A 21,202-nucleotide genomic window follows, 5' to 3' on the forward strand; every position below is an offset into this window, starting at 1 on the left:
GTTCGCAATGGTCTGGACATCGGTCACAGATTGTAAGGCCTCGAGGAACCATTTTAGCATGAGTTTCTAGAGCAGAGTTAAATGAATGCACAGATCTGGATATTCACAAGGTAGCCACCAAAAAGTTGTGTCTTATTGGTCTTGTTTTTCAGTACTGACCCCTCAAACTTTGTTTGATGACTCTAATCTTTACATTCTGAAGCTTCTTGAAAAAGCTAACTTCTCAGAAGGCCTCCAAGAGGTCCTTTCTGTTCTAGGTACCTTTCTGTCTCGCCTGTCTCGGAATTGTTTTATTTTTGGCATTGTTTACAAACCCTGTCAGACTTTTAAAAATCCTTAGCTGGGTATGGTGGCACACACCTGTGGTCCCAGTTACTTCAGAGGTTGAGGTGGGAGGATCACTTGAGCCCGGGAGGTCAAGGCTGCGGTGAGCTACGGCCATGCCACTGAACTCCAGCCTGGGCAACAGAGCAAGACCCCATCGCTTAAAAATAATCGTTTAGGAAGCCATAGAATGAAAATAAATTAATTTGTGAAAATGGAAGCTGAACACTTCCCCACCCCTCTGCCTGCCATGTCAGTGGAGTTTCTCTGAATCAAGATGTCTGCAGGCATTATCCCCCCCTAATTTTTACTTCTGGCTCAAAAGTGCTCCTGAAGCTTCACACCAGCAGAGGTGGGTTTCAAGGTGTGTGTCTGAATCAGCGGCCAAATCTCCTTGCTTTATTAAAAGTGATGTAGCTGTATTTCTTCCTTCTCACTGTTACGGAAAAACTTCCTTCTAGATTGGCTAATGGGTATGCCTCTTAGGAAACCTCTTTCATATCACTTCTCCTCCACAACCTTAAACTTTTGACACAAGACACCTCGTATCTGCTGTATGGGATTCCATAGGAACTACCTGTCTTGTTTAAGGAGCTACCATGCTTTTCTACTCTTCCTTTGCTTTTCCTCAAATATTGGGAGAGAGGCAAGCTTCCCAAAACGTCTGGCAAGCAGTGTAGAAGCAGAAACTCTGTCCTACAGGATCTGCTTGTAACTGTTCCAAATGAGATGCTGGAATGGCAGGCCCTTGCTCTCCTGGGCCTCATTACTAAGGGACTCGTCCAGTGCCAGCATGCTATTCTGCTGGCAGCAGCTCTGCTTGCCCGAGAGGGGATGTGTATTGAATAACTCTGGGCTCAGGCAGTAACCTGTGAGTGACAAAAATATCAATCCAGAGACACAGCTAAGGTGGAAATGGCCAAAGTGTGTTTTGACTGACAACTTATTTATTTATTTATTTTCCAGGAAATCTATTGGAGTACGATTTCTAAAACTGCATGGGTATTTCCTGGAAAAAGTTAAGCACTCATTTAGAAGTATTTTCATTTTGTCTTGTAGAGAGTGGATGGTTTGCTGTCTGTCTTGCCAAGATGTGTTGATAGAGCCCCCGGACATGCCATGGCCCTGGAGTCCTATATAAAGAATCAGGAAAGCCAGGCTGTCCTCTGGAGGGCCCGGCACTTCTGGAGATCATTTCTCACCTTCGGAAGGTGGCACTTGTGTCGTCATGCTGTACAGAGCTTTGGAATCGACCTGGCGGAGGGTTAGAATTCCCTACTCAGCCACTTGCCAGCTGCGTGGCCTTGATGACGAAAGTTTACTTACCCTCTCTGAGGTTGAGTTTCTTGGTTCATAAAGCAGGTTATCAGTGCCAATTGTCAGGGGTTTTCTGAGTGTTAGATACAATATGCAAAACATCTCGTCCAAGGCTTTGTTACATACTGGGTACTCAGTGGATGTCTACTTTTCATCATCAAATTAGCCTCTAGTTATGAACTCTTAACACTTCAGGTGAAGGGTCGGACTACTGTGTTTCTAAATGTCATTACTCTGTTTCTTTCTTTTTTTTTTTTTTTTTTTTTTTCCTTTTTCAGACACAGTCTTGCTCTGTCACCCAGGCTGGAAAGCAGTGGTGTGATCTTAGTTCACTGTAGCCTTGAACTCCCAGGCTCAAGTGATCTTCCTGCCTTAGCCTCCTAAGTAGCTGAGACTATAGGCAACTGCCACCACTGCAGGCTAATTTTTTATTTTTTTCTGCTAGAGTTAGGGTCTCACTATGTTGCTCAGGCTGGTCTCAAACTCCTGGGCTCATGTGATCCTCCCCTCTTGGCCTCCCAAAGTGCTAGGATTACAGGTGTGAACTTGTTTTTGACATTCGAATGATTAAGTAGTTTGTTCCTTTTTAATGTTGAATAGTCTTCACTGTGTGGATATACCACAATTTGTTTATCCATTCACTTGTTGATGGATATTTGGTGTTTTTTCCTCCAGTTTTTTTTGTTTGTTTGTTTTGTTTGTTTGTTTTTTTGAGATGGAGTCTCGCTCTGTCGCCCAGGCTGGAGTGCAGTGGCCGAATCTCAGCTCACTGCAAGCTCCGCCTCCCGGGTTTACGCCATTCTCCTGCCTCAGCCTCCTGAGTAGCTGGGACTACAGGCACCCGCCACCTCGCCCGGCTAGTTTTTTGTATTTTTTAGTAGAGACAGGGTTTCACCGTGTTAGCCAGGATGGTCTCGATCTCCTGACCTCGTGATCTGCCCGTCTCGGCCTCCCAAAGTGCTGGGATTACAGGCTTGAGCCACCCTGCCCAGCCTTTCCTCCAGTTTTTAAGCTTCATGAGTCAAAGTGCTATGAACATTCTTTGCGTGTACGTACGCTTTCATTTTTGGGGAGTAAATACCTGTGAGTGATATAGCTGGGTCATTTGATACTTAACTTTTTTTTTTTTCCTTTGAGATGGAGTCTTGCTCTGTTGCCCTGGGCTGGAGTGCAGCGGCACAATCTCAGCTCACTGCAACCTCCAACTTCTGGATTCAAACAAATCTCCTGCCTCAGCCTCCCAAGTAGCTGGGATTACAGGCACGTCCCACCACGCCCGGCTGATTTTTGTATTTTTAGTAGAGATAGGGTTTCACCATGTTGGCCAGGCTGGTCTTGAACTCCTGGCCTCAAGTGATCTACCTACTTTGGCCTCCCAAAGTGCTGAGATTACAGCCATGAGCCACTGTACTTAGCCTGGTGTTTAACTTTTTAAAATACTGCCAAAGTGGTTATATCATTTATCTTTTTTTTTTTTGGACCGAGTCTCATTTTGTCACCCAGGCTGGAGTGCAGTGGTGTGATCTCAGCTCACTACAACCTCCACCTCCCAGGTTCAAGCTTTTCTCCTGCTTCAGCCTCCCACGTAGCTGGGATTATAGTGCCTGCCACCATGCCCAATATTTTTTGTATTTTTAATAGAGATAGGGTTTCTCCATGTTGGTCAGGCTGATCTCGAACTCCTGACCTCAAGCCATCCACCCACCACCTCAGCCTCCCAAAGTTCTGGGATTACAGGCTGAGTCACCGTGCCTGGCCTCATTTAACATTCTTGAAGCAGTGTGTGAGAATTTCAGCTACTTGACATCCTCTCCAATGCTTGTTACTGTTTGTCCATCTTTTTTATTATTGCCATCCTGTTGGGTATGCAGTTGTATGTGTGATTTTGATCTGCATTTCCCTAATGATTAGTAATGTTGAGCATCTTTTCATGTACGTACTTGCCATCCATATATCTTCTTCCCCCAATTTTGTTGTTTATTTTGCTAAGTTGAGAGAGTTTTTTATATACCTCAGTTGTGAGTCCTGACTGTCAGATATATCTTTTACAATTATTTTTTCCCTGTGAGATAATTTTCTGTAGCTTTCTTTTTCATTTTGTCTTTTGAAAAGCAAACATGTTTGATTTGGATGAAATCACCTACTTTTTAGAAAACGTTTGATTTGTAATTACAGATACATTGGCAAAGGGGCTATTTATGAGAGTATTGCAGTTGATGCTGCCAATTAAAAAATACATATTGGGCCGGGTGTGGTGGTTCACACCTGTAATCCCAGCACTTTGGGAGTCCAAGGCTGGAGGATCACTTGAGGCTCAGGAATTTGAGACCAGGAAATTGGGAGGCCGAGGTGGGAGGATTGCTTAAATCTGGAAAGTTGAGGCTACAGTGAGCTATGATTGTGCCACTGTACTCCACCCTGGGCAACAGAGCGAGAGCCTGTCTCATTAATAAATAAATAAATAAATAAATAAATAAATAAATAAAATTATGTGTATGTGTTTCTGTTTGTGTATATCTCGGGCTAGGTGCAGTGGCTCATGCCTCTGATTCTAGCACTTTGGGAGGCTGAGACAGGAGGATCACTTGAGGCCAGGAGTTTGAGACCAGTTTGGGCAGCAAAACAAGACCCTGTCTCTACAAAAAGTTTTTTTTTTCTGTCGTGGGGTGGGGGAAGAGGGGAGGGATAGCATTAGGAGATATACCTAATGTAAATGACAAGTTAATGGGTGCAGCACACCAACATGACACATGTATACATATGTAACAAACCTGCACGTTGTACACATGTACCCTAGAACTTAAAGTATAATAAAAAAAATAGTTTATAAGGAATACAAGGCTTAAATTCACATTTTTAAAAAAGGTATATGCAGGTTGAATCCCTTTTAGTCTCCACTTTTCAGCAAAGTTTACCTAAAATAAAATCCATTTACTGCTGACACTTAAAAAAATAAAAAAAAAATAAAATAAAAAAGGTTTTTTTGTCCAGGCATGGTGGCTCACACCTGTAATCCCAGCAGTTTGGGAGGTCAAGGTGGGTGGATCACTTGAGGTTAGGAGTTCAAGACCAGCCTAGCCAACATAGCGAAACCCATCTCTACTAAAACTACAAAAATTACCTGGGCGTGGTGGTGGGTGCTAGTAATCCCAGCTACTTGGGAGGCTGAGGCAGGAGAATCGCTTGAACCCAGGAGGTGGAGGTTACAGTGAGCTAAGATTGCACCGCTCATTCCAGCCTGGGGCGACAGAGTGAGACTCCGTCTCAAAAAAACAAACAACAGCAACGACAACAAAAAAACCAAACACTTTTTTGAGACAGAATCTTGCTCTCTCACCCAAGCTGGAGTGCAGTGGCGCAATCCTGGTTCACTGCAACCTCTGCCTCCCGAGTTCAAGTGATTCTCCTGCCTCAGCCTCCTGAGTAGCTGGGACTACAGGCATGCGCCGCCACAGCCGGCTAATGTTTTTTTTTTTTTGAAACGGAGTCTTGCTCTGTTGCCCAGGCTGGAGTGCAGTGGCACGATCTCGGCTCACTGCAAGCTCCGCTTCCTGGGTTCACGCCATTCTCCTGCCTCAGCCTCCCAAGTATCTGGGGCTACAGGCGCCTGCCACCATGCCCGGCTAACTTTTTTGTATTTTTTAGTAGGGATGGGGTTTCACCGTGGTCTCGATCTCCTGACTCGTGATGCGCCCACCTCGGCCTCCCAAAGTGCTGGGATTACAGGCATGACCCACTACACCTGGCCAATTTTTGTGTTTTTTGTAGAGATGGGTTTCGCCATGTTGGCCAGGCTGGTCTTGAATTCCTGGCTTCAAGTCATCACCCGCCTCAGCCTCTCAAGGCGATGGGATTACAGGTGTGAGCCATTGTGCCTGACCTCCGAAAATATTAAAAAAAAAAACAAAAAAATCAAATCAAAATTAAATCTTTTTTATGTTTATTTATTTATTTTTGTTTTATTTTATTTGTTTTTGAGACAAGGTCTTGGTCTATCACCCAGGCTGGAGTGCAGTGACATGATCACTCCACAATACTGCAGCCTTAACCTCCTGGGCTCAAACAGGGTCTCTCACACTGTGTTGCCTAGGCTGGTCTCGAATTCTTGGGCTCAAGTGATGCTCCCACCTCAGCCTTCCAAAGTGCTGGGATTATAAGCATGAGCCACCATGCCTGGCCAAAAATAAATACCTTAATATCCATCTGGTTGATGATCCAAAGCAACACTGAAAATGCCTACGTAGTTTCCTTTAGGAAGAAAACAGTATTCAGACTCATGTTTGAAGCAGCTTTTTCCTCTGACTGCTCTTGAAGAATGTGCATACCATTGGTTTGAAATGTGTACCTTATTTTTGAGAAACAAGAACAGTTTTAAACTGCTCACTCGGTTTCTGCGATTCGTTCGTAACCTTTCTTCACTTTTTCATCGCCTTCACTTTGTGCTGCTTGCCGTGGAATTTACTGATCCAGTGATTCATTGCCTTGATGATGAAGTTCTCTTGCTTTAGTCCTTGTTCTTTAGACAGTTCTGTCTTCAGTGAACTTTTCCTTTCTGTTTTTCCTTTTGGTTGCCCCTGACAGTTTCTTGTTCAAGCCTGGTGAGGAGCCACTACTGGGCATCTCCACTAGCTCAGGCCAGGCAGCAGAAGATGAGAACAAGGGGCTCCAGCATCTGGACAGGGTTGTCAGCTACTGTTAATTGAGAAAGTATCCCCCAAGTGACTGAGTAACCCTTTTCTGTGTAAAAGTTTCTGGAATGCTGTGTCAGATCTGTTTCTATTTTATTTGGGTTTACTTTTTTTGTTGTGTTTACATGTTTAAAGCTTTTTATTTTGAAATAATTATAGATTCACAGGAAGTTGTTTTAAAAATGTACAGAGGGGTTTTATGCACGCTTCACCCCTCCTTCCCCATTTTTCGTGTCTTTCATAACTTTAGTGTATTATCAACATCCTGAAATTGACATTGGTATCCACTGACTTTAATCAGATTTCACAAGTTATCGTGCATTTGTGTGTGTGTGGTTCTGTGCAATTTTATCACACATGTAGCTTCATGTAACTATTACCATAATCAAGATGCAGAACTTTCCCAACACTCAAAGCTCCTTCCTGCTCTATGCTTTAGAACCATCCCTACCCACTTTCAGCCCCTAATCCTAACCTCTGGCAACCACTAATCTGTTTTCCATCTCTATAAATATATTATTTCAAGAATATTATATAAATGGGACTGTACAGTATATAACCTTTTGCAGTTGGCTTTTCACTAAGCATAATTTCCTGGAACCTGTTCAGCTTACTGCACGTATCAGTTGTTCATTCCTTCGTAGTGCTGAGTAGTATTCCCTGGTACGGATATTCCACAGTTGTTTAACCATTCACCTGTGGAAAGACATTTGGGTTGTTTCTAGTTTGGGGCTATTATGAATAAAGCTGCTGTGAACATTTACATACCGGTTTTTTTCCAAACGTAAGTTTTCATTTCTTTTTTTTTTGTTTTTTTGTTGTTGTTGTTGTTGTGTTTTTTTTTTTTTTTTTTTTTTTTTTGAGACGGAGTCTCGCTCTGTCGCCCGGGCTGGAGTGCAGTGGCCGGATCTCAGCTCACTGCAAGCTCCGCCTCCTAGGTTCACGCCATTCTCCTGCCTCAGCCTCCCGAGTAGCTGGGACTACAGGCGCCCGCCACCTCGCCCGGCTAGTTTTTTGTATTTTTTAGTAGAGACGGGGTTTCACTGTGTTAGCCAGGATGGTCTCGATCTCCTGACCTTGTGATCCGCCCATCGCGGCCTCCCAAAGTGCTGGGATTACAGGCTTGAGCCACCGCGCCCGGCCAGGTTTTCATTTCTTCAGGATAAAGCCCCAGAGTTCAACTGCTGGATCATATCATAAGTGCATTTTTAGTTTTAGAAGAAACTGCCAAACTATTTTCCAGAGCAGCTATACCATTTTACATTCCGTCAGCAATGTGCGTGTGATCCGATTTCCCAGCATCCTTACCCATATTTGGAGGTGGTACTGTTTTTTTATTTTAGCCATTCTGATAGATATGTAATGAGATCTCATTGTAGTTTTATTTTCCATTTCCTTAATGGCTAATTATATTGAACATCTTTGCTTGTGCTTATTTTCTATTTGTATATCCTCTTTGATGAAATATCTGTTTGTCTTTTTGCCCATTTTCTAAATGTATTGTTTCCTTACTGTTAAGTTTTGAGAGGTTTTTTTTTTGTTTTTTGGTTTGTGTTTATTTTTCTTTATGTGTTGTTTTTTTGAGACAGGGTCTCTGTCACCCAGACTGGAGTGCAGCAGCACTGTCACGGGTCACTGCAGCCTTGACCTCCCAGGCTCAAGTGATCCTCCCACTTCTGCCTCCCAAGTAGCTGGGACTACAGGGGAATGTTACCACATCCAGCTAATTAAAATTATTTGTTTAGAGACACAGTCTTGCTATGTTGCCAGGGCTGGTCTCAAACTCCTGGGCTCAAGCAATTCTCCCACCGTGGCCTCCCAACATGCTGGAATTACAGGCGTGAGCCACCGCGCCTGGCTGGGTTTTAAGAGTTTTGTATGTAATCTGGATACTAGTTCTTTGGCAGATATGTGGTTTGCAGATAGATTTTCCTAGCCTATCATTTGCCTTTTCATCTTCTTACAGGGTCTTCTGCAGTGCAAAAGTTTTTAATTTTTATGAAATCCAGTATATCAGTTTTTCCTTTTATGGATTGTACTTTTGGCAGTAAGTCTTAGAACTCTTAGTCCTAGGTCCTGAAGATTTTCTTCCATTTTTTTCTAAGAGTTTTATGGTCCTATGTTTTATATATAAGTCTTTGATCTATTATGAGATAATTTTTGTGTAAGTGTGAAAGTTAGGTCAAGGTTTTGTTTCTTTGTTTTGTTTTTTTTTTTGCATATGGATGTCTAATTGCTTCAGTACCATTTGTTGAAAAGCTCTTCCTCCTTTTTATTTTATTTTAGTAGAGGTGGGGTCTTGCTATGTTGTTTACATTAGTCTCCTGATCTCAAGCAGTCCTGCCTTGGTCTCCCCGATTGCCGAGATTATAGGCATGAACCACCATGCCCAGCCCCTTTCTTCGTTAACTTAATATCAGGAAGAAGGATTTCTCCCACTTTATTCTTTTTCAAAATTGTTTGAATTGTTCTACAACCTTTGCTTTTCCAGATAAGCTTTAGAGTAAGCTTGTTTTATCTACATAAAACATTGCTAAGATTTTGATAGCTATTGCATTAAACCTATAGATCTATTATCTACATAAAACCTTCCTGAGATTTTGATAGCAATTGCATTAAACAATTAACTGACATCTCTACAATGCTGAGTTTTTCAGTTCAGGAACATGGTAGCTCTCCCCAGTTTTTCGGTTGTCTTTTATTTTCTGGGTTTTGTTTTTTGAGACAGAGTCTTGTTCTGTCACCCAGGCTGAAGTGCAGTGACGCACTCTTGGCTCACTGCCACCTCCGCCTCCTGGATTCAAGCGATTCCCCTGCTCCTGCCTCAGCCTCCTGAGTAGCTGGGATTATAGGCACACGCCACCACGCCCGGCTAATTTTTTTTTTGTGTGTGTGTATTTTTAGTAGAGATGGGGTTTCACCATGTTGGCCAGGCTGGTCTCAAACTCCTGACCTCAGGTCATCTTCCCACCTCAGCTTCCTGAAGTACTGGGTTTACAGTCATGAGCCACTGTGCCCAGCTTTGTCTTTGATTTTCATCAGCATGTTCAGATTTGTAGCGTAGCGTTTCCGTACGTTCTGTTAGACTTCTCCTTGAGTATTTCATTTTCTTTGTTACTGTTGTAAATGATGTCGTGTTTTTCATTTTAGCTTTCCACAGCGTCATCATCTCTGAGCTCCTTATGCAGCACTGTGGTTGGAGTAGTCTGAGCTTTTCATGGTCATAGCAAAGGAGAGAGGAACAGTGGGAGTGTGAAGCTTGAGTCACGGGCGTTTGAAAATCAGATATGCAAACAACGTGGGCATGAGGGCAGACAGAACTGGATTCAGATCCCAGCTCTGGCACTCTGGAGCGTTGTTTTGGGCAGCTCGTGTAGCCTCTCTGAGCCTGTTTCCTCAAATGTCAAAAAGGAGAATAATAGTTAGGCAATCCTTTTGTAAAACTTTGAGCTAATATATATAAATATTCTTTGCCCAACATAGGTCTCAAAATGTCTTAGTTATTATGTCTGGCCACAGTGGAATCATGTCATTCATAGTTAGATCCACAAGTGAGAGAGGCACGTGTGCCTCCTGTTATGAGCAGCAAACGCTTCTTGAACCTCTTTATGTTGCTGATTTCCAAGGATGTAAAGTCTTGACATAGCTCTTGCCCTCAAGGGGCTTAGAATTCTGTTGAGGAAATCTACTCTGTGAATAAAAATTCCAGGACAAGGTATTGCTTGTTAAGTTCCAAATAGGTGGGCAGGCAGTGTGAGTGCATCAAAGAGCCTTCTCTGGGTTTTGTTTGCCCTTTTGTACCCTGTCCATTGAGGTGGCTTCTGGATGTTGTTGATGAGAGAATGTGTGGAGGTGGGAGAGGGTGTGTACAGATTTAGGGGAAGGGTGTCATTTGGGAATATGTAATTAATTTTTATACCTTCCCCAGTAAACCATCGACCCTTTTTATGATGTCATGAGGGATTCCTTAATTTTGCAGCTGCTTCCTGATTACGTCAGAGAGGAGCCTCTCACCCCACAGCCTGGAGCTGTACTCATACAAGAATTGGAAACAAATGAAGTGCGGAATATCTAATGGCTTCCACAGGGAGCGCCAGTTCAGACTTCCCAGGCCTTCTCTTGCTAGGTCTTCCTCAAGTATTTCTGACCCCCTGAAGTGTCTTTGTTCTGGAAAGACAGGACTTGGCCCGGAGCCAAGAGGGAGGGAGCCTGGGGACTCCTTGACACATACCTCTCTCCCTCCAGGTGTTTTGCAGTCCTGAGTTTCTGCCCCCTTTCTTGGATCTTGTTTGGTGAGTTGTTATTCTTCTTGAGTTTTCAGGATCCTCTGGAACCTGCTGAGAATATCCATGAGTCTTTGACCTGCTCCAGCAGTCTTCACCCCTTCCTACCCACCTCAACAGCATTATCTCCAGCCTCTTTTGATTTTTTTTTTTCTTTCTTTTGGTAGAGACAGCGTCTTACTCTGTTACCCAGGCTGGTCTTCAAATACTGGGCTCTCAAGCTGTCCTCCCGCCTCAGCATCCCAAAGTGCTGGGATTACAGGCGTGAGCCACCATGCCTGGCCTCTTTTGATTTTCTTTCTGCAGTAATTTTCAAATCTATGCACTCCTTTTCATTCCCTCTTCTACCTTTATTATAAGAAAGATGTTACGCTTACTTGGCATTATAAACTTTATGAAGTGCTTTACATGTAATTTATCTTGCTTCAAACAAGTTCATGCTCTCTTAGCTTCCCAGCTGGTCTCCCTCATTGTTAGCTTTTTCCAGCTACCCTAATTAGTCCTAAATGCTTTAGCTAGATGAATCTTTATCAAATATTCACTCATTGCTTCATTCAAGAACCTTGAGTGAGTGCTCCCTCACTGTTGAGTCAGGTTCATGTTCCCTCTTCTGACATTGCAGGCCCTATACTTTGTGGTTCCAGGCAGAGCACAGCACACACAGTACTTTCATGCCTCGAGTAGTACATGTGGTCCCCCCTGCATCCACCAACTCCATCATTGTTCGTCTCTTCCAGCCCAGCTTAGAAGTGGTCTCTTCTGGCAGAGCATGGTGGCTCATGCCTGTAATCCCAGCACTTTGGGAGACTGAGGCAGGTGGATCACTTGAGGCCAAGAGTTCGAGACCAGCCTGGCCAACATGGTGAAACTGTGCGTGCCTGTAATTCCAGCTACTTGGGAGGCTGAGGTGGGAGAATTGCTTGAACCCAGGAGGCAGAGGTTGCAGTGAGCCACACACAATTGCATCACTTGCACTCCAGTCTGGATGACAAAGTGAGAATCTGTCTCAAAAACAAAGGTCTCCTCCATGAAACCTTCTCTGTTACATACTAGCTGAAATGATTTCCTTTCCCTCTGGTGACAGAAACATCTTACTTCCATCTTCCTTATGATATGTAGTACATTGTCTTGAATTATAGTTACTTGAGTATGTATTATATGCTTCCTGTCTTCCTTATTAGATTATCATCTTCTTGCAGGCAGGATCCTACTTTCCTTTATATCCTCCACAATTGGGCACTCACGTGTTTTCGGAATTAATGGGAGAAGTCATTTAGTTAGGAGATTGGGATTTCCTTTGCCCCCACATCTTCCTACTTTCAGAAGAGCTTTGGAAGAAAATCCAAAGAGAACACTGACAGGGAGGGCTCCTAGGAAGGAAGTTGCCTTCCACCTTCTTCTGTCTTGTCTTGGTGCACTAGGCCGTTCTTGTATTGCTCTAAACAAATACCTAAGACTGTATAATTTATGAAGTAAAGAGGTTTCACTGGCTTATGGTTCTGCAGGTTTTACAGGAAGCATTTCGGCTTCTAGCGAGGCCTAAGGAAGCCTACAACTATGGCAGAAGGCGAAAGGGAAGCAGGCACTTTACATAGCGAAAACTGGAGCAAAGAGTAGGGCAGTGCCACCTACTTTTCAAAGACCAGATCTCACAAGATTTCAGTCACTACCACAAAGACAGCACCCAAGTCCTGAGGATGCACCCCACCATCCAGAAACCTCCCACCAGGCCCCATCTCCGACACTGGGGATTACAATTCGACATGAGATTTGGGTGGGGACAAATATTCACACCATGTCACTTGACTGTATCAGTTTAGGGAAATGTTATGACTTGCTTTACACTCAGTCGCCTCTGTTTTGCCATTGTGCATGAATAATTTGCTTGGGTGTATTAGTGCCTGATTCTGCTGACTCATTCGTTCTTCTCCTCAGGGAATGACGTGATGAAAAGACATCTCTGCTTTTGCTCTGAGATTTTGTTCTTGTCTGGTTCCTATGCAGCGACTGCTTCCTCTACCTCCTCTTCAGCTAGCAGCTGCCACAGGGAACTCTGTGGCTCAAGCAGCAGCAGTTGAAAGATGCTCTCACTGCCCACTTCCTGTAGACAAGGAGGTTTTGGTGGGCTGCTCAGGAACTGTGCCAGCCTTGTGTCTGACTGGTAACTGACTCATGAGAAAAGCAGCCTTATGTCGGAAAGATAAGGGCCAACAAATTGCCTCCAGGTGGTGTTAGTTTGGAGGTGACTGACCATTCATTTCCTTTCTTTGGGAGGAGACAGTGGGGAGGGAATTGGTGAATAAGTGGTCTTGCCTGCGTTTTTCTCCAGCTCTTAGTGAAGCATCTAGGCAGATAGTTGGTTTTCTGTGCTAGAATGGCTCGTGGACCCCAGTGCCCTCAGAATCCCTTCTGCTGCTGTCAGAGCGTTAGACTTATGTGTCATCCATTCTGCGTCTTCTCTTCATTACTCTTCTTATGCTCCTGCCAGGAAGCTGGCTGTGTGCACCAGGGGAAGTATGATAGTTCCATCACTGCCAGATTTTTCTGTGACCAACCAAACTCCATGCCACTGTTACTGGTTTCCTTCAAATCTCTCCCTGACGAAAACACTAGAATTGATCAGAAGCAGTGGTTCTGAGCCACCATCCCTTGGCTTGGCTTAGAGGGCCCAGGCAGGTGGGCCTGCCTCCCATCCCCTGCTCTTCCCTCTCCACCCCTCCTGCCTCGCTCCCATTTCCTGCAGGAGGATGCCTTGCCATCCTGGAGCTGTCAGGCACAGCTTTGCTTTGGCAGCACCGTTGCACACATACTGGTGGGAGAGGGGACATGTTTATCACTTTTCCTGGAGATTATCTGTTTAAGCACTTCTCTGACAGTTACAATAACAAGGGCAGTGTGTTGTGTTTCCCAGCAGAAGGACACTTGCTGTTGAAAGATGTATAGCACTAATTAGAAATACATAACATCCGGCCACATGGCAGCCTTCTCCCGGCCGCTCCATTTCCTGATTTCATGCAACTTTGACGACAGTTGGTTTATGTTTTCCATGAATATATTCTCAGAAAAATGAGAAAGTCTCCCCGTTACATAGGAGCAAGAAGAATATTTCTGTCCGAGCAGGTATTTAGCCGTAGGAATGATAGGAGCTGTGGTCACCTGCCCACATGTGGGAAGGGGCAGAACCAAGTTCAGACCTCAGGTGACTTTCTTAGTAAGAAATATTTCCGTCTGACTTCCTTAGCCAAAACCCTTACCCGAAACCCTTGAGCAACTCTCTGCTTTTGGAAAGAAGGGGAAAGGCTGTTTCACAGTGTTAATGAGTTCCTCAGCTCCTGTCGTGCTCCTGCTACCTGACACAAAGCCAGAGGAACCCAGGCGAATACCAAGGCAAACAATGCCTTTTCCTCCCCCACCCCACATCACTTGTTGGCTAGGCCCAGCCCAACCCTAGGGATATATATGGGCATTCATCAGACTAGGGCCAGTTTCCTAGGTCTAGCCCCAAAGTGGGTGGACTCTGGGAATCTAGATGCTGTTTTCCTACCCACTGTGTAACGGTGAATGTTTTCAGGGAGTGGTGTCTTGTGGTTTCTAGCCTGTGGAAGCCTGCGTGAGGCCAAGAGCAGCCCATGAAGATGCTATGCACTTAGTGCATGTCTCACTTGAGGCGCTGGATCCAGGTTGCCGTGGTTACTTGGATAAATAACAATTTTCTTTACCCTATTGGAAGATTGCAGAGAGCATGTTTTATTTGTAGCCGTGTGCTCCATCATACCTAGTACACAGTCTGGCACATTCTGCATGTTCACTATATGCTTGAGGTACCACTGAGCCATGGAGAAGGGCAGGCCTTCCAGGAGATGCTCCAGGTGACATGGCCAGTCAGAGGTCTGACCCCCTCGATCATTTGTGAAATCTCCACCTGCTTGATCACAGCAGAACAGTTACTGTTAACATGCCGCATCAGATGGACCAGACACATAAGCAGGCAGTGTTATTTCAAGCCTTTCTTTAGGAGGGGATTAGGGGGTGGGGAGTCGAGGTGACATAACCGTCACCAAGGACAGAGCAGTCATGAAGCTGCCTTCTAGCTGCTGCCTGGGAGGTGGCTGAGCACTTTCAGACCTACACCGAAGAGACTCCAGCTGTTGCTACCTTGCCTGGTCTCCAGACCTTATTGCAGGAGCCTTTAGAAAAGGATCCAACCTGGAGTCCACAAAGACCGCAGATCCCATTGTTCTTAAGCAGTCCATTCTCCCCTCTGAGCCCTAGCCCCCCATCTTGAACTAGGAGAGACAGTGTAGCCTGAGATGGCCATTTGTCATAAATCTAGAACTAGGCCGGGCGCGGTGACTCAAGCCTGTAATCCCAGCACTTTGGGAGGCCGAGACGGGCGGATCACGAGGTCAGGAGATCGAGACCATCCTGGCTAACACAGTGAAACCCCGTCTCTACTTAAAAAAACTATAAAAAACTAGCCGGGCGAGGTGGCGGGCGCCTGTAGTCCCAGCTACTCAGGAGGCTGAGGCAGGAGAATGGCGTAAACCCGGGAGGCGGAGCTTGCAGTGAGCTGAGATCGTGCCACTGCACTCCAGCCTGGGCGACAGAGCGAGACTCCGTCTCAAAAAAATAATAAATCTAGAACTAGGCTCGGTGAAAGAAACCTCCCCTGTCTTATCTCTGCCCAAGCTCATGAGAGTATCTTATTGTGGCCTGTGCTTCACAAAATGCCAGTCTCTTGGAGCCAGGACACCCCACTTCATCCCTTCTAGCCTTCTGAGCGCAGGTAACTTCTGCTCAGTTGATGAGGGGGCACTAATGTTTATTCAGTGTCGGTTGCCAGGATGTGGCCTCCACTTGTCCTCTCCCAGCTCCCTCTGTTCTGGACTTACTCCTTTCTTCCCAGCTCTGTTGCTAGTTAGAGGCAGGATGTTGTCTGGGCGTGGCAATGGCCTGGACTGAGCTGGGCGGTACTGACAGTGCTGCTGCCTATGGGGAGGGTGAAGGAGAAGTTGCTAACTTTTCTTGACAACTTACATATCTTCCCCTTTCCTGCTTTCCATCCTCCCTCTTCTTGGCTCTTGGATACTTGTTTTCTTTCTAACAGAGGTTTAGGGCCTTAACAGGACAGGAATGATGAGACTGGTCTATTCTACTCACATGGATTGTTACCACTTCCTTAACTGCCTGCCACAGTTGAGTTGGAAAGTCAGAGGGTGACATCTGGGACCAGTAGGCATCTGCAAGGATGGTGGGAAAGCCACAATCAGAGAATGACTACCCTGATGCTATTTGTTTGTTGGGCCCTTCTGAGCAGCAGCCTGTTCCTTGTTACGCCCAGTACTTTCAGAAGTGATTTGGGGCTGGCTTTGTGTACTCCAGTCATACTTGCTCCTGGGGCAAAGATGGTAAGGAACCACTGTGGTTGGGTAATGTCTCTTGGAGTAACAGCTTCAATGAGGCCCCATTGACAAGACTGGTGAGCTGATGAGAGGGCTCCCCTTGGCTATTGAGGTTAAAATACAGGCAGGGACAGAGATCAGACATTTAGCTGATTATCCTTTTAACACTTGGAGACTCTGAGAGTTCTCCTGTAATAGAGAGGGAATTAACAGATTAGCTGCTGCCAGAGCCGGTGAGCCTGGCCCCGAGTCTGTCTCCTGTGGGTGTGTGGCATCTCCTCGGAGGCTGTGTGGTCGACTGCTGCCTTCTGTGTGTCGCCAGCTCCTCTCGAGTTCAGATGACGTGGCTTTCAGAGAAGGCCACTGGTGAGGAGTAGGTACAGGCAGGCTTCTGGGAGTACGTCACATAGCTGCCACCAAAGAGTAAGTCTGCCCACCAACAAGATGGCTCCTTTCGGTGACCTGGAGCCAGAAGGACGTTAGTTAGCCAGGCTGAAAAAGTAACGGAAAGAGGGTACTGGGATTGGGAGCCAGATTTATTTTTTAGCGCTAGGGGAAGGAATTTGTGAAAACAAAAGCCAACACTGATTAAGTGCTTATTATGTGCCAAGCACTGTTCTGCATAAAATTAACTCATTCCATGAAAGTCGATTATTTGTGTCATGTGTGTTTTCTTAGGAGGAGGGACATGGAGAAGGTAAGGATGGGACTCAAGTTTGGTGATTCAAGAAGATCATTTTTAAATGTATATTTTTCCAGTCTTAACTGATGACTTTGCTCCTGTTAGTTATACACTAGAGAGACTGAGTTACTTAAATCTGAGTTCTTGTTACGATAGCTTTACATTATCAGTAGGTAGCTAAAGGCAGAGACCATGCAGCTCCAGCTCAGACTGCCCTTCTTGAGGTAACTGTTCCTGGGAAAGTGATGTCGAATTGATAGAGGTGACCCTTATCATCATATTGAACGCATATACGTATGCCAGACCTCGTGTTAAGTGCTTCACATGAGTCTGTACTTGGCCTATGACGACTCTGAGAGGGGAATATTACTAGCCCTAGTCTTCAGTGAGGAAAAGGAAGCTCGGTAACACGGCCAGTGTTGTGCATCTTGTAAGGCAGGGAAAAGTAGCCCTTGTCCCCCTGGGGTGCTGAAAGTTTCATTTGCTTCTCCTCAGACTGCTTCTCAGAGGAGTGCCGCTCTGTGATCCAGGAACAAGCTGCAGCTCTGGGCTTGGCCATGTTTTCTCTACTGGTCCGGCGCTGCACCTACTTACTTAAGGAGTCTGCTAAAGGTAAGCAGGAGGAGTCCCCAGCCTGGTGGGCTTTCCAGTTGCCTGACCTTGTCAGACCTCACAGTGCCTTGCTGCTTTCTCGGTGTCTTCTCCTTTTGCCTCTTCCTTTTGCCTGCCTAACTAGTCCCATTTCCTTTTACAGTCTGATGGCCTCTAAGGCCCTCTTCTCCTTTTTGTAGACTCTTTCCTCCCTTTTTTCTTCTTTAGTAGTTAGAATTTTCACTGTACCTATAAGCTGCTGCATGTTCCTGCATCTTCAGGAAACCAGAAAAGTTAGTTTCCATAATCGATGTTGTGTTTTCCCCCTTTATCTTTGTGTGGTACCTGGTGAGTTGTGTAACCACTGTGGAACGGCCATCGTGGGAGACTCACTTGACCAGATAGAGCAGGTGCTATTTTTAGCCCTTAGGTTGAGACAGCATCCCATATCCTTTAAGGCTGCCCTTAGAAGTCTAAGCCTGATTGCCGTAGCAGTAGAAGATAGGGCTGAAGGTTACACCTTTCTTTTCAGCTCCTAGATCAATATTAGTGACTTACTCAGACCCCACTGTCACCCCATGCCACACTAACCTTGTGAATGCCTCCAGCTTCGGAGGCTGCTTTTTTTTTTAGGGACAGAAGGGCAACTTTTTATTTTGAAATAACTTCAGATTTACAGAACAGTAGCAAGAATAGTGCAGACAACTCATATACCCACCACCCAGATTCCCCGGTTAACATTTTACCATGTGGCCTTACGTTCGTCTTCCCATACACACATACTTAAGGTTATTATTTTTCTTCTGAACCATTTGACTTTAAATTAGAGTTGCTGGCCCTTTACCCCCCAAATACTTGACTCTGTATTCCTAATAATAAGGATATTCTCTTAATGACGATTATCAAAATCGGAAGTCAGCATTGATAAAATACTATTATTGCATTCACAGACCTTATTTAGTTTGTGCCAGTTGCCCTAATTTCTTTATAGCAAAGGGAAAACAAAGTTTTTTTCTTCTCTGGGATCCAGTGCAGGAGCACACATTGCACTTAGATATCTGTCATCGTGTCTCTTTGGTGTCCTTTAATTTGGGATGGTTTTTCGATCTTTTTTTGTCCTACATGTCCTTGTCTCTTTTGTTTGTCCTACATGTCCTTGTCTTTTTTTTTTTTTTTTTTTTTTTTTTTTGAGACAGAGTCTCGCTCTGTCGCCCAGGCTGGAGTGCAGTGGCGTGATCTCGGCTCACTGCAAGCTCCACCTCCCGGGTTCACACCATTCTCCTGCCTCAGCCTCCTGAGTAGCTGGGACTACAGGCGCCTGCCACCGTGCCTGGCTAATTTTTTATATTTTTAGTAGAGACGGGGTTTCACTGTGTTAGCCAGGATGGTCTCGATCTCCTGATCTCATGATCCTCCCGCCTTGGCCTCCCAAAGTGCTGGGATTACAGGCATGAGCCACCGCACCTGGCTTTCCTTGTCATTTTTGAAGAATGTAAATCATTTGCACAGTGTCCCACAGTTTGGGTTTGTCTGATGTTTCCTTATGATTAAATTCAGGTCATGCAGTTTTGGCAAGAACTCTGGTGCCATCTTGGTACTGTGCTGAAGGAAGGCTGGAAGGGTGGGTAGAGGCCAGAGGAGAGGCTTCAGCCAAGCCACAGGTGAAGCAGAAGCAGTGGTGTCCAGGGGCAGACCCCGTACACTGGTTCTCTGTTTGTCCTACTTTTCAGAATCCTCTTAGGTGCTGGCGCTTATCCTCGCTTCCGGGCCTATCTTTCCTGTGGACTTGGTCTCCCTTCCCTAAGAACTTGCTGCCGTCCCAGCACCCCAGGCCTCACTCGGGGGCTACAGCAGACATAGGCCCAGTTCTCACCCTTTGCCTCTGCAGCTCAGCTGTCCTCTCCTGAGGACCAGGAGGACCAAGATGACATCAAGGTGTCTTCCTTTGTCCCGGACCTGAAGGAGCTGCTCCCTAGTGTCAAAGTCTGGTCAGATTGGATGCTCGGCTACCCAGACACCTGGAATCCTCCTCCCACATCCCTGGATCTGCCCTCGCAGTGAGTTGACCTGCCCATTGCTTTAGCACCACTGACCTGGGCCTGCCCGTATTCCTCCATCTCCACTCTTCACCCTGCTCTGTTTCTTTCTGCCCACAGCTTGCTTGCTTCTCTGTTTCTTCTTTACTTGAACTTTTTTTGAACACCTTCCCTGTCCTCTGATGTTTCAGATTATTTTTTCCTGTTCTCCAGGCTTCTTCCCTCTCCTCTCACACTCTTTCCTCTCACTCTCCATTTTGTTATTTGTTCTTGCTCTCCCTCCCTCATCCTCACTCCGTATTGTGCATACTCACCATCTCTGCAGCCTCTGGAGTCTGGATTTGTGTGGATATGTATAAGACTTTGTTTCTTTCTCTTACTAGCTTTTCTGTGCATCTTGCTTTTTTTTTGAGACAGGGTCTCACTTTGTCACCCAGACTGGATGCAGTGGCACAATCTCAGCTCACTGCAACCTCCACCTGCCAGCTCATGTGATCCTCCTGCTTCGGCCTCCTGAGTAGCTGGGACCACAGGTGCTAAACCACCACGCCTGGCTCATTTTTTGTAATTTTTGGTAGAGAAAAATATGTATTTTTTGCCATGTTGCCCAGGCTGGTCTTAAACCCTTGAGCTCAGGTGATCCACCTGCCTCGGCCTCCCAAAGTGCTGGGATGACAGGCATGACCCACCACGCCCGGCCTTCTCTGCATCTTTAAGGCTCTCTCACTGCTACTTGTGCTGCATTCTGCACTTTGTCTCCTGGCATGGCAGCATGTGAGGAGGCTGAGTGCAGGCACATTTCTCTTCCATTCACTCGTGTCCTGTCTTCTCACCATGCCCCTGCCCTCACCCCGTCTTCTCACCATGCCCCTGCCCTCGTCTCCGTCTTCTCACCATGCCCCTGCCTTCATCCCCTATCTTCTCACCATGCCTCTGCCCTCGTCCCGTCTTCTCACCATGCCCCTGCCCTCGTCTCCATCTTCTCACCATGCCCCTGCCCTCGCCCCCGTCTTCTCACCATGCCCCTGCCCTCACCCCGTCTTCTCACCATGCCCCTGCCCTCGTCTCCATCTTCTCACCATGCCCCTGCCCTCACCCCGTCTTCTCACCATGCCCCTGCCCTCGTCTCCGTCTTCTCACCATGCCCCTGCCTTCATCCCCTATCTTCTCACCATGCCTCTGCCCTCGTCCCGTCTTCTCACCATGCCCCTGCCCTCGTCTCCATCTTCTCACCATGCCCCTGCCCTCGTCTCCATCTTCTCACCATGCCCCTGCCCTCGTCTCCATCTTCTCACCATGCCCCTGCCCTCGCCCCCGTCTTCTCACCATGCCCCTGCCCTCACCCCGTCTTCTCACCATGCCCCTGCCCTCGTCTCCGTCTTCTCACCATGCCCCTGCCTTCATCCCCTATCTTCTCACCATGCCTCTGCCCTCGTCCCGTCTTCTCACCATGCCCCTGCCCTCGTCTCCATCTTCTCACCATGCCCCTGCCCTCGTCTCCATCTTCTCACCATGCCCCTGCCCTCGCCCCCGTCTTCTCACCATGCCCCTGCCCTCGTCTCCATCTTCTCACCATGCCCCTGCCCTCGTCTCCGTCTTCTCACCATGCCCCTGCCTTCATCCCCTATCTTCTCACCATGCCTCTGCCCTCGTCCCGTCTTCTCACCATGCCCCTGCTCTCGTCTCCATCTTCTCACCATGCCCGTGCCCTCGCCCCCGTCTTCTCACCATGCCCCTGCCTTCATCCCCTGTCTTCTCACCATGCCTCTGCCCTCGTCCCGTCTTCTCACCATGCCCCTGCCCTCGTCTCCATCTTCTCACCATGCCCGTGCCCTCGCCCCCTGTCTTCTCACCATGCCCGTGCCCTCGCCCCCGTCTT

General features: G+C 46.4%; 1 protein-coding gene across 3 annotated transcripts in view; it reads left to right on the forward strand.

Moving 5' to 3' along the window:
* The window catches only part of SMG6 (SMG6 nonsense mediated mRNA decay factor), a 250,270-nt gene that overhangs the window by 100,459 nt on the left and 128,609 nt on the right, over window positions 1-21,202 (forward strand). For all 3 annotated transcript variants that reach the window (XM_010388492.2, XM_030922768.1, XM_010388493.2), the window contains 2 exons: window positions 17,192-17,308; window positions 19,176-19,344. In XM_010388492.2, the coding sequence (XP_010386794.1) occupies window positions 17,192-17,308; window positions 19,176-19,344 (286 nt within the window). The remainder of the gene's footprint in view (window positions 1-17,191; window positions 17,309-19,175; window positions 19,345-21,202) is intronic.

The sequence above is a fragment of the Rhinopithecus roxellana genome, chromosome 19, assembly GCF_007565055.1.
Source record: "Rhinopithecus roxellana isolate Shanxi Qingling chromosome 19, ASM756505v1, whole genome shotgun sequence".
Lineage (NCBI taxonomy): Eukaryota > Metazoa > Chordata > Mammalia > Primates > Cercopithecidae > Rhinopithecus > Rhinopithecus roxellana.